The sequence below is a fragment of the Echinococcus granulosus genome, assembly GCF_000524195.1.
Source record: "Echinococcus granulosus chromosome Unknown EG_S00106, whole genome shotgun sequence".
NCBI lineage: Eukaryota > Metazoa > Platyhelminthes > Cestoda > Cyclophyllidea > Taeniidae > Echinococcus > Echinococcus granulosus.
The window spans coordinates 236,828-250,226 of NW_020170486.1; the positions used below are offsets into that span (position 1 = coordinate 236,828).

At 42.3% G+C, this 13,399-nt stretch overlaps 4 protein-coding genes across 4 annotated transcripts; 2 read left to right on the plus strand and 2 right to left on the minus strand. All coding sequences in view use genetic code 11, as the record gives it.

The window, feature by feature from the left end:
* Positions 1-586: 586 nt before the first annotated feature.
* Positions 587-5,398, minus strand: EGR_08450 (Zinc metalloproteinase nas-29; the record flags this gene model as incomplete). Its single annotated transcript, XM_024497699.1, has 12 exons — positions 587-705; positions 1,326-1,562; positions 1,903-2,123; positions 2,281-2,550; positions 2,890-3,058; positions 3,137-3,214; positions 3,284-3,419; positions 3,782-3,985; positions 4,112-4,190; positions 4,258-4,378; positions 4,456-4,611; positions 5,347-5,398. The coding sequence occupies 12 exons, from the start codon at positions 5,396-5,398 to the stop codon at positions 587-589; spliced, it is 1,842 nt and encodes a 613-aa protein (XP_024347918.1).
* A 798-nt stretch (positions 5,399-6,196) lies between these two features.
* Positions 6,197-8,689, plus strand: EGR_08451 (Crossover junction endonuclease MUS81; the record flags this gene model as incomplete). Its single annotated transcript, XM_024497700.1, has 10 exons — positions 6,197-6,307; positions 6,355-6,561; positions 6,921-7,090; positions 7,165-7,265; positions 7,349-7,452; positions 7,535-7,648; positions 7,721-7,816; positions 7,887-8,101; positions 8,295-8,378; positions 8,545-8,689. The coding sequence occupies 10 exons, from the start codon at positions 6,197-6,199 to the stop codon at positions 8,687-8,689; spliced, it is 1,347 nt and encodes a 448-aa protein (XP_024347919.1).
* A 787-nt stretch (positions 8,690-9,476) lies between these two features.
* On the minus strand, positions 9,477-10,897 carry EGR_08452 (hypothetical protein; the record flags this gene model as incomplete). Its single annotated transcript, XM_024497701.1, has 2 exons — positions 9,477-10,330; positions 10,741-10,897. 2 exons carry the CDS (start codon positions 10,895-10,897, stop codon positions 9,477-9,479), a joined length of 1,011 nt encoding a protein of 336 aa, XP_024347920.1.
* Positions 10,898-11,972: 1,075 nt separating this feature from the next.
* On the plus strand, positions 11,973-12,452 carry EGR_08453 (hypothetical protein; the record flags this gene model as incomplete). Its single annotated transcript, XM_024497702.1, has 1 exon — positions 11,973-12,452. One exon carries the CDS (start codon positions 11,973-11,975, stop codon positions 12,450-12,452), a length of 480 nt encoding a protein of 159 aa, XP_024347921.1.
* Positions 12,453-13,399: the final 947 nt, after the last annotated feature.

The following is a 13,399-nucleotide window of genomic DNA, read 5'->3' on the forward strand; positions in this document are numbered from 1 at the left end:
ATGAAGGGGCCACCTCTGACTCATTTGTTAAAATACAAGTTACCACCAGCGTAAATTGTAAATAATTGCAAGAATGTTTTAAATAATCAAACAAGATATCCGAGGACTTGTAAAATTTGTATTCAAAAGTCACTAGGCTATTCCACTATCATTTGCCCATTTAAAATGGGATATTTTCCTGTGGGTTTTTACTGGAAATAGTTTTGGTCAGCATTTCTTTAAAGTTGAATTTTTGTTAAGCTTAGGAACAATAAGTGATTTTAGCACCGAAGCTTAATCAATTCATCCAGTACAATTAGTACAAACAAAAAACGGTTCCTCAATCTCTTCGCTAAATGGGGTAAAATATAATATACATTTAATATATTAGCTGCCCACAGTGAACCACAGTATTTAGTAATTTTTGAATTTGTAATCGAACTGTAGCAAATTAACTGCCCTTGGAAGAATCTTTGTTTTAATACGGTATATTTTCCGATACTAACCTAAAAATCACGGGCGCATACAAATCTTCGATAGAACATTTGAAAATGTGAATAGATTTTTTCCAGACACACATCACGAGTCAGGTTAACTGGACTGCCACTCATTCAAAACAGACTTCGCATGTCCTTCTGCAAATTGGAATAGTGGAGCTTGGATAGTACTTGCAATAGCCACTTTGTTTCAGGATTTTGCAACTCTTTGAGGTATCTGTGCATGGACCTAAAAGGAACGAAATCTGTCGTAAACACAAAGTATCCGCTGTCATGTAATCGAGGAGGTTATTTTACTCAAATTTCAAGTCTAAATGGCGGTCATCGAATTCCAATGATAGATTCCTACACTCATTCCTCTTTTGATCCTTAATAATTTGTAAATCCCTTTGTGCTCACCGCATTGTCCAACCATGGTATATCTTTCCCCAGCTAACCATCTTGACCTAAGAGTCTGAAAATGCTGGAGTTAGGTGGGAGAAACATCGAAAATATTACTTCAGTACAAGCAGGACGCAACAGAAGGTACGCGTCCACTAGAAATTCCTCCATCTGTACGAATGCCAAAGCGCTGCATCTCCACCTACCGCGTTTCCTCCAAAGTGGAAACAACTCCATTAGACAATTCGACAAGCTCGAATTTACTCGGCGAGTTTTAATTAGCCAGATAGCGGTGGCGAAGGGTCAACCCTAAAGCACCGTACAGAATGGCTGAGCCGCTTCAAGCTATGCTGTAAGGCGAGAGCATATAAGCCATTGCGGATAGTTTCACGGTGAATTGTGCGAATGCTTTTTGGCTACTTTTAAATTTTATTAAAACGATGTCGATTTGGGGGATCAAAAACTCACCACAGTTATTGCAAATGTTAGGACATCGTTGAAAGGTGGCAGTATTCCTGCAATATGATTGGTACTTAGGACATTCGCCCGGCGGGTCACCATTTCGACATGCTTCCGAGAGAGCCTCCTTCAGACTTGCCTCTCTAGACTTCGCTTTCAACGAATATTTTGTCGAATTTGCCTCAACTCTTGGCAAATCCGTCTTGGCGGGAGTCCAGTCGGTTGGTGAATTGGTTAAATCCGTCTCTAAAGGTAAACAACGGGAGACGGTAGGGTCATCAGGTAAATTCGATAGTGATTTGCTATTTTTTAGTCCCATAAACAAACAGTCGCAACGAGTGCAGTGGTTTTGCATTTTGTTTATCTGTGTTTTGGGGGACGCGGGCACTTCGATCCTTGCTTGTTGTACTTTCGCTCCATGACATGGATCGAGAGCCAGTCCTACTGTACGTTAGTCAGTAGTCTGTTCCCCCAAACCAGTTCAACTGTATAGGGTGCGAAGGAGAACACGGTAAATTAATTTAAAATGTGGTTTAGAGCCTACTTGTAACTAAAAAAGAAAAAGAAAAAAACTTTTCTTTCGTACTAGGAGTCACCGTGGAGGTATCGGACTGGCAGAATCCACAGACTGCTCTACACTGCCTCTCCATCCATTTTTTGTGAGTGAGGCACATTTTTCGAGAAACCAAGCGCCTGCAATTTTGTGTGCCGTAGTTATTTCTACAGACGCTGGACACTTTTGTGGCGACGCCTCTCGCTGTCGTCGTCGTCGCACTCAGTGGGGGCGCGGTGATATTCACCCCAGATCTACATGAGAGAAACCATGGAAACGTGCTTGTAAAGTTTACATCCGTTGCATGAAATGTATGAAGTGAAAGAGCCGATGGGCACACTATGAGAAATTACAACTAATTAATCTTCCGTGCCCGCGCTTACGCCCAAGCAGTGGATAATACAGGCGTACCCCTCGGAGTTGGTACAAACACCGCAAGACTTGGCACAGTTGAAGTGCATCCACATTTTGTAGCTCGCACATCTACCCTCTTTAGCCCAAGCCTCACAATCAGAGGGGTACATGTAGCGGTCTTTGCATCCACCAGTTTCACCAGCGTCGTCCTTTGTTAGGTTGCAGAAGCCACAGCTCTCTGGACACATCATTTTCATATAACCGGAAGTCTTAGCGCAATGCCCCACACGTGCCCAATCAGCACAGCTCTCTTGACGGTCTTTGCATCTACAATATAAAATGGATTGTCTGTACTTCATCACAAGCAAGGCAAATAGAATCTTCTAGTTAGGAGAGAGGAAGTGGTGGTGAGATGCTTTGCCTTTCAAAAGTTTGGAATTAAACTGTTTGTTGGTCATGCCATTTGATAAACAATGGTTTCATTCGGTCAAAATAAGTCTGGTAACGCTGTAACAAGATTTTTCAAACGCGTCTATCAGCGCTAACACTTTGAAGCATTTGCTTTGATGCAGAGAAAATAGATGAGGCCAAGAAACACAAAATCTTTTGCTAAAATGAGAGGCGTAAATGTCATGCAATAATATTAGGCAAAATTACAATGCTTACGCGACTGAAGGTCTCACCGTAGCAGGAAGAATATTCTTATAGCAAAATCCGCAGGTTTTACGACAATAGGCGGTCATGAAGCTGGCATTACGATAGCATTCAAGTTTGTCGGCCAATTTTTGACACTGTAAATCCCCATGGGTGTCCACACACCGACGTTGAGCGAACGCTGCAATAATAGACAAGTTCATACAGAAAATGAAAATTTGAACATTACCGGTGGTTTTAAAAGTTAATTAATAAGTACCTTCTGGCGTTTGGCACTTGCAGAATTTGTCGATATACCCTGGGAAAGGGCAGAGAGGTTGGACGTTTTTACATCTATCTAGAGGATTAATCAAATGACTGTAAGTTCACAAAAAGCGCCACTTTGCTGTTACATGTAATTACCAACCTTCACAGCGATAATGAAGATTTAGTATTCTGGCATCCCAAAACGATATATCCTTAACGTACACAGCTGCCAACATATGTCTCATTTTTTCGTCCCTTACGTCAATCGGCGCCTTGTCAGCATAGACAGAAAATGACTAGGAAAGAAATGACATTTAAAATACGTAGCTTATTAAAGCAAATTCTTTATATACTAAATTATTAATAAAATAAGTGTCCAATCACAATGCTAGTACGAGAAATCCTCTGCCAACAAAACTTGAAATTAGCCTCTTGATTATGACAAACTAATCTAGCCCAAACAATAAAAGTGATTTTCATGGAAATTATTTTCTTATGTTGATTTTCGACCTTGATTAATATCGCGCTGGTTACAGTACTTGGGCGATTCATCCTCGGTTATGGTATTTCGAGGCAGGTTAAATGGAAAATCCTATGTTTGAATAATTTACTTCGGTTCTTACTTTTGTTGTTAAATTAACATAAGTTGATAACTTACAGATCGTCCATAGTGCATTATGGACTGCAAGTCGTAAGGAGAATCATATGTATGGAGATCCTCTATGGACTTTCTGGTGAAGAACAACTTAAAGTTCTCTGGCACGCCAGCATCATTGACACGAAGATATTTATCTCTGTCAGCGCGAGCATGTTCGTGATCAAGCCCCATTACGTGACCCAGCTCGTGCAGATACAGTCCGTACTAAATTGTGTGGTAATTAACAGAAGCTTTTTTTGCTAAGCACGTCAGATTTCTTAACAAGATCTTATGTACTTCATGAAGTTTTTTCAAATTTTGGATATTAATGGGTTTGTTTTGATAACTTACGAATCGACATCCGTTTCTAGAGAGAGTGATCGTCTGCTCGCCTGGGATGCCTTTAAAACCCATATACTCGGAAAAACAGCTAAACAAGGGGAGATAATACTTGACCCCAAATTATCAGTCACACATGTGAGCGCTTTAATACTTACGTATTTCCATCCGTTATACGCATCCAGTGCCTGTCACTTCGTCGATAAGGTCGGAATTGAACACAGGTTTCATTATTCCACACCTCAATTGCAGTCGCTAGATGTTTCATCTCTTCCTCCTCTATGATTATAAAGTCAATCTTTTGTCAACGGGAAGGGATATAATAAGTTAGTGTAAATAGGCAGTATCCACCATACTGAATAAGGATTTATCGATGATGTAGGGAATAACACCCTTAGGCCAGGAGATCGCATTAACAGGGATGGCAGCTCTTCTGGTACGGATCAATGGTGGGTCATCGCATTTCACCAGTGCCACAAGGAGAAAGGTTATCCAAATACCCCGCATTTGGTCTGAAAAATAAAGGTGGCCATAAATGCCATTAAAACGCCTAGACAGGCTGATAAGTGGTCGTCTTGATGGTGAATTGAGTGAGACGATAGATGACAGAGAAGGTGCGTATTTAGTCGTGCCGTTGTGTGAACGATAACACTAAACATGGAAGCTAATGTACCTTAGCCTGAGTGAATTGTCAGATTTTGGACTCCAGACCACGTCGGTGAAGGCTTGACGGTGTCGTGTATATATATATGCGCGCACACAGTCAACTTTGAATTGTTTGACGGTGTGTAAAAAAGTGGTTTGCACTTGCCATCCCTCGAAATGTGCCGGTAGTCTGTGTCACAAATTCAGTCGCGGTATAAACAGAGAACAGCAGTTATCGGCCTTCGAGTCTTTTTATTTTTGTGTCAAGCCAGGGGACATGACAATGCCTCGATGTGCTTGCGTTTTTAACGGTCTTGTAAAATGGTGGTGAAGAAGAAGGAACTGACAAATTGTTTGGGCTTAACAAAAGGACAGCTGCTGTTCAAATTTGAGGTTTTAGTGAAGCGACTCATCATTACTTTGAGTAACAAATCACCTGTGTAGTAATTAAAAAATTCCCTTTTTAAAAGAACATTCTAAGAGAGCACTGAGATAAGCAGCATTATTTTTTGCCTAAATCTGCTGCGAAAAACAAAGATCTATTCGTGTAAAACGAGGTGTTTACATAATTACATTACTGTTTACACATATTACATGCTCACACATGAAGTCCGAATGTACGCGGACATAGCCGCCAAAATAGCTTACTAGCATTGTAAACAAAAGTAAATTTGACAACCGTTAAAGACGGGGTGAAAAAAATAACATCATGAACAGGTATCTTATTTCGATGTCTTCCACATGACGACGTTTCAAGCTGTCAAAGTAGGACATTCACACCGAGCTCCAAATAGACACATCTCACATTAAAAATCCCGTTTTCAAAAAGGGTAAAATTAGCTCTAAAAACGGCAAACCGCAGGCTTACAGACCGTTGGAAGTTAAACCCGTAATTTCATTTCTCGAAAATCAGAACTGTAAGAAATAAGTAGGGATTGGGAGACGGTGGTTCTTTGTGCCCAGGATGATTAAAAACAGGCGTAGAAATGTAGACCATAAAACACACAATCAAAAGAGAAAAATTGTCTAAAAAACCACCTAAGGCCATGATATTATTAACTGCTTTCGTATGTGTTTGCGCACGCCCTTTTACTAATATTAAAAAATCAATCCATGGTCATCTCTTTTGGCGCATTCATCAGTAAAAAAAGCCATGTTTATTTGCGACAAGCAAAGTGCTACAAGAACAGCAAACGTAATGCGACACATTGTTAAAGTGGTATTTTCGTTCTTTTGTAAGTTTAAATGATCCGACTAGAACGTTTCGGTGCTTAAAATGGGTCGTTTGTTGCCCTTTTGTAGATAAATCGAAAGAAATTACGCAAAGACGTTATTGTTAACGATACAGTCAGAGGGTATTTAGGCCATGAATTGTTTTAACCGCTACATTTGCATTGCACATGTGAAGTGTGCATTTTTTAGATGTGATCTTTTTATTTTTATTGGTCACAGATGGGGAGGGTGCGAGTTAGGAAGGTTTTTAAAAACCCCAATCGGTTCTTTGAGTTTTGGCTGACAAACTTAGCGAAGGAGGTTAGAAATGATTCTTGGAAGATGTCCAGAGTTTATTCAAAGGTTTATCTTGGCAATATCTGTACAATTTGATGTAGGCACTAGTTTCTCTTAGGAAATACCCTATTAAACTCAACTCTGGTAAAGAATGCGAGATTCTCAGTGGCTTTGGGCCAAGTATCTGCAACATTTTGGACAAGAAATTGGAGGAATTTGCTTGTGAACATTCTCTTTCACTTTCGGAGGCTCTTGTGTTGGGTAACTCGCTATCGCACTCTGAGCTCCTCAGACGTTGCATACCGAAGGTAAGGTTATATTTAGGTGTCCTTCCCGGCCTTAAAAAGCCCTATTACGCCTTGTATCTGGGATTTGCTTGTACATCCCGTCCCTACACCCTTTTGAGACTTGTTTTTTTAAATAGCTCCTTTGAATTCTCTCATGTCTACGCGTGTGGGATTTGGTGTACTTGATTTTCACCTTTCGCAGTATTTTGATGTAAATGTTCAATGTTTTTTTCAATGCTTGTCAGTTTAGGTTGATGGTAGGTCGAAACTTGGTTTGTTGACCCTGAAATTAAGAACTTCTTCCTGCGCAATCATCTTCTCTTAACCACATACCTGCGAATCATGTTTCGCATTCCGCGTCGCCTCCTCTTGTGATCGAGGTGCTGTCTTGCCCATCTTCTTCACCAGTAGTGCATTCTTCCGCTGCAGTTGACGCAAATGCTGTTCATCTGGGTCCTCTATTATCTGAAGGGGATGATTCTCCTTCCGACTATCTCATCGGTAGATCTTACGACATTATTTTGCTTATGGATGTTCGTGAGACATTCGGGTATATGCTTTGACATGTATTGTGCACACATTTCACGCACACATAGCATCTCAAAGTGTCCATTTTAATCGTAGAATGTCAAAGGTAAAGGAACTTATGCAAACACAGGCGGTAAGATGGGAAGCTCGCAGTCTTCCTGTTGGTGACTTTGTTTGGATCGCGCAAAATGTCGGGGGTCAGCTCTCCTATTTGCTCATTTGTCCCATTAATTTTTTTTTTGGTATCCACCGTCTAAGGTGATCTTATTTCTTCTTTAAGGAACTTCTAAATGCGAAGAAATTGTCCTGGGATTGGTTATTGAACGCAAGCGGGCAGACGATCTTGCCTCGAGCATTGTTGACGGCCGTTTTATGGAGCAGAAAGTAAAGCTGTCCTTGCACCTTTTAAGTAGGTAGAATATGGCGTGTCGTGAATGCATAAATAATAAATGATTTGTATCCCTAGGGAAGAATGCAGAAGTTAGGCTTTCGAAAAATATACATTTTTGAGGAGTGCAAGTCCATGTACAACCTTCGCATATCACACGAAACACTTTTGCAGGCGATGGTTAATGCTCAGGTACTACTAGGTTATTAAACGCCTCTTTTCTTACCTTGGTCCCTTTTGACTGATTTGTCTTTGCCCCCCTAGCTGATAGATGAATGTGATTTCGTCACTTGTACAAGCGGAGAGCAATGCGTAGCATATCTTGCCTCAGTGACTCGTCTCCTGATCACCAAATCTCAGGTAGAGGCTCTCTAATTTTGGATTATTAAGGTCCCTTATCTTTTACACGTATCCTTACCTGATTCTTCAGTTTAACTGTGCGGTATACTCTGACGGACGCAGGCCTCAGGAGTCATTTGGTGGTGATCGGTTGTGGGGCATTCCCTGGACTGAATACATCAATCTGGGCAAGAAATCACCTGCACTCCCATTACGTGAACAATTTGGTCGTCATCTCCTCCAGATTCATTCAATCACTGGCTCCAAAGCGGAGGATATTGTTGGTTTGTTTCCCACTCCTAAGAGGTGAGTTTGTTCTCATCAACTTAGTCACCTTCCGTTTGTGTCTTCCTGTGTGAACCTCACGGTAATGTAATCTGGCACGCTCTCACCTTGAGCCTTGGTTCACACTGAATGGAGCATTCAATGGTACTTTTGTCTTTGGTGCTTATCAACTGTTTTCCCTCGAAGTTGTGAGCACTTTACCGTCCTTTTCTAGCCTCTTCGCTGCGTACGATAGTCTCGCCTCTGAGGATGAAAAGAAGGCAATGCTGATGCAATCCAGTCGCTCCTCGGGTCTCAAGTATGTGAAATGCTTCAAAATGTCTCCACACCTGGAGTCCTGAGAGTTTCGTGCTCTGACAGCTGAATTTTCTCAGGGTCTTTAACCCCCGCCACCTCTGTGTCAGTTTGCTTAGGCATCCACTTGGTGCACATTAGAACCGGGCTCTAGCGTTGCTATGACTCAGATCACACGAGGATCTGCCAATCAAACTCATCTCTCGTGCTGTCAGGTTCTTCTTCACCCTTCGTAGTTTCGACCCCAGTAGCAGATGTCAGCAACCTGCTGCACTCGGTACATCCAGTGCAGTAGCCACTTTCCAGCTTGGCTAGACTCCTTTTGTCTCCCTTTCGCCGGTAGAAGGGAAATTTGTACCCCCAAGATTCTTTCAAAGAGCCTCCGTCGGGGATGATAGCCTGCATATCGAAGTATAGAGATTGCCGACCAAGTGGATAGGAATTTAAGGGGCTTTCTTAGGTTTAACATTTTGTTCGACTAGTGCGTCCTCATTTCCTCTCCTTTTTTTCAGATCAATTAACAAGAAAACCAGTGAAATTATTTTCCATTTATACAATACTTTGTGAATACAAGTCGTAGTTTTATACCTATTCTACACTTGTACTGTTAAAATTGGTGGGTTTTTTTTACTTGTCAATTTGCGTCAAAAAATAAGGTCATCTGTGACGCCCTCTACATCGTCTGGAGATCAGACTCGCCTACCTCGCCACACCAAGACGCAGGCTATGGTGGTAGAAAACGTGACGTCTATCAGTGGGCTCAAATTATTTGAAGTTTATAGTTTTCAAGACGGCTATATTCATTGTCCTTTGAATTAACAGCTTTTTTCGTCTCGGTGCGTCGTTGAAAAATCTACCGCCTTATTTAGTAGGGCTAAAGTTGTTTCTCCTTGTCGCTGACCTTGTGCCACCTAACAGGTAGTTGCTATTATTTGTTTATCAGTAATCTGTACGATCGGCTTCTTTAAAAGTCCCATGGAGCCATCCTCGAGAAAGAGTGAGCAGCTTGATCGAAAGCATTCCTTTATAAGGTGGTAATTTTAGAAAAAACGGAGTCATACGTTTGATGTCTTGGATACACATTTACAGAGTCGGCCTCTCTTCAGCTGCTACCGGCTTCATTCTCCCCCCTTTGGGCCACCATGCGGTCACTCAGAGCCTGGCGGAAAGTGCGGTAGGCCTCTGTTTCAGGAAGATTAAGACGAAGGCTCTCGCCGTTTTCCACTTTTGGTAGGGGGGGTGGGGTGATAGGCTTTAGTGTCGGTTCAATTTTCTCTATCTCTTTCTCCTCCTCCCCCTCCTCTTTCACCTCGGTTACAGTTTCGTTAAGATTTGCCACAGGTTCGGGAATTTTATTAGCTGATAGACGTTTTATTGGTGATGGTCTCATGACCCGCAAATCGCTAACTCCACTGTCCTCCTTGGAGTCGCCCTCATCCCTGCTAAGAAGTCGGTACTGTGGTACTTGAATACCCATCTCGTAGTTTGGAACGGGATTGGGCCTTCGTAGTACATGCACCACTGAGCCCCGTCGAATGTTGTAATCACCCAACCGAACATTATCTTCCATCAGCCAGGAGCCGTAGCTAAGTGCTTGCAAGGTGACAGGAATCTTTGTAGCATCTTCTATGAACGACTTCAACTCGGAGACGAAGTCGTTCCTATTCACGTGTCGCTTGATCGTTAATCCACCAGGCACTTTGATGTAGATTTTGAAGTTGGGCTCAAAGTCCAGCGGGAGGGAAAGGTTTACCTTTGATTTATCGTTAATGCCATAATGTTGTTCGAGTAACTTCCCGTCCTCAAGAATGTGTCCATTGTAGGTTAATGTCTGCTTTTCAGGTGGAATGTGGTGAGTCTCCTCGATGATATCTCGCAAACGTCTCACACTCATGTCATTGTGCATGGAGATATTGAGCAACCGCCGGTCCTTGTATAAAACGGTTATTTTCATGCCTGACAAAGTGAGAGAGAATAGACGAGGAGGGAGACAAGTGGAATCAAAGGGTGTTGCTGTATACACTGCCTTTATATAGCACTAAGCATGTGTGCTCTCGGGTGTGAGGATGCTGGTGCAGTAATCACCCTCTCGATGCAGGTGTGTGCAAAAAGGTATTACAGCCTGTGTGATTGATCACTGAGGCATTCAATCAACGCGCCTTTATTGGCACACTAGTAGCACTGGCACATTGGCAAGCCTGTTGATATGATTACCTTACTTCCCCCCTCCTCCCCCCCTCAAATTTGTCCATTCAGTTGCGGTAGGGGGTGGGAAATTCAGGAGCCACCGGTAAAGGGAACGTTCATGTTAATATGATAAATAGAAGTGGAGTGGACTGCAAAATTGATGGAGGGCGAACGGTTACAACTGAGGTTTTCAAAAGAAGTAGCCGAGGCGGGTGAATCAGGGGGAAAGAAATCCGATTCCTGCTCCTGGAAAATGGGGCGAGAGACTTCATACCGCATATTGGGGTGAGCTGGATGGGGTGGAGGGAGGAAATTTGGTGATGGATCGCGACCCATTCTGGATACCATTCCCGTTCAACTTCCGCCTCCCACTGCTTACTCGTCATTCTCTAATTGACTCATCAAAAATAGGTTAATGTTGTAGCTAAATCTAGATTCCGGCATAGGCGAATCCACGGTAAGCGCCTTTGTGTTTTTAGTTAAGTAATTTTCCATAGTCTACTTGGCGTGCTTTGAAGAGTGCTAAATACACACGCGGTAGTCGATATTACCTCTTGAAGATCTCAAGGGCCTAGCTGAATCTGCTCGCCGAGATAGTAAATGTCGAAAAGTACCACTTTTCCATTCCCGTAGGCGTTCTACCTACTTGAGGCCGTCACACCAATGAATACCGCCGCAATGAGATATGTCTTAAGGTGACACCGCACGCACAGTGAGTGGTGTAGTTGAATATTCACGGAGTCTCTTCACTGCGCTTCGCACGCTCAGGTAAGTCTAGGTCACCTGAGTTAAAAGCAACACCTGTCAGCAAGCCGGTCTGACAAAAAAAAGCGCGCGGCCAAAGGTGTAGGTATGCTATGAAAATTGTCCCTCAGTAACAGTAACTTTAAAGAAAGTGGGCTGCCAAATAAAAACACTCAGTTTCTCATCAACTGTTTGTTATTTTTTAGTCACGAAGTTTCTAAAAAGTCGCGCTTGTTTGCTGTGCTAATAACATATTTAGGCGATGATATTACTTAATGGGGAAATCTATTTAAATCAAATTTTTAGCTTCTTATTTAAAGGGCTATTAGTTGTTCCGAATCAAACAAAAGCAGCATTTACTCTTAGAATAAATTAACGCCATTTTGCAAAGATGCTGCGAAAGCCTCCCCATTAAATAACTGAAAATGCTCGAAGTTATGAATAAGGGCCTCCTAATGTCACACGTCTCATTAACCTCCTCTCGATAGAGCGCTTTCGTCAGCCATACTACGAGATGGTATTCAATCCAAGTCTCTAAACCTGGAAGATTTCTATTTTTAATATAAGATTAGTTTAAATGATTTCATTGGCTGGCTGTGAAGAAACCTTTAAATAAATAGACCCCCTCTAATGGAGCTTGCACTTCGTATGTCACTTCAGCTCAGCAATGCACCTCCAACTGACAATAGTGCATCGTGAAAGGAATATCGTTTTTGTTTACACAAATGACAATAACTACGTACTGCGGGTGAAGGAATACATCACCAGGGTGACCGATATCCCAGTCGGAGTTCAAAAGTTGTCATTCGGTGGAATGCAATTGAGAAATAACAAGAAATTGAAAGACTACAATCTACCCGTGAATGCTGGCTTAATTCTTACCCTATCGCAAGGCCACGCTCTCAGATACCAAATCTTCGTGAAGGTGTCCTTCAGGAATAATCCAATCCGAGTGCGAATTGGTCTGGGCACCACGCTGAAGCAGATTCAAGAAGCACTATCGTCTTCATTGCAGGTTCCTGCAAATCAGCTTATGCTCTCCCACAACGGTCGATTGTTCGCAGAAAAGGATGCGGATAAAACGTTGGTGGATTTGGGTGTTAAATCAGATGAGGTGCTCGAATTGATGGTCGTGGAGATGAGTTGATGAAATTTGAACAGTGCCTCCATCTTATGTCAGTTAAATGTACATGCTCCATCCCACAAATACACAAAATTGTGTGGCCACTTCTTGCTTTTTTGTTATACAGGAAGGCATCCTGCGTTTTTTTAACTCCACTATCTGGCTATCCTCAGCATCAAGCTTCGCCAGCCATTTCCCACCAACATTGTCACCTACAAAGTCGGTCCATTCTTAATAAGTAGTACTGTGTGTAGTTGTGCCGCCTTTGAAAGAGAGAGGACTGTCAGTCAGGCCGCTTATACTTTAATCGGGATACTCGCAACAAACTCATTAGATTAATAATGTGCAAACACAGCACTCGTTCCATATTTTACCTCCTCTGGTTGCGTTAACATGCCTCTCCACGTATCAATCATCTTTAGGCAACGAGTCCTCACCCAACTAACAATTAATGAAAATCTCCTCGTTTACAACTTGAAGGCTCGCACCACCAAGTCTATCAACATCCCCACTAGGGATCAAACACTGACATTCGACGGAGTGTTGCTTGAAAATTGCCGTCTTTTGAGGGTATACAAGCTACCCTCAGTGGTAGATATCAACATGAATGTGCCATTGAGCTGTCCCATTAAATATAAGGTATTCATCACCGCACCATTTCAAAATCGACCCCTGAAATTGCGTATGAGGATGGAGAGGACATTGGGAGAGATGAAAAAAATTATTGAGCAATATGAGCAAGTGCCCTCGGATCAACAGATTATCGTGTATGACTGCTGCATTTTTGACAGAGTGGATGATGCCCTAACCCTCGCGGCCTTGGGAATAAAGGACAATGCCAAAATTGAGGTGATCTTAAAATACAATAAACGTGAAGACATTGATAGTGTCAAGACCATGCGTATGAAATCAAAAATGTCCACTTTATCCCCCTCGATCAGACAAGCATACCCAGACTCCAACTCGGAAGT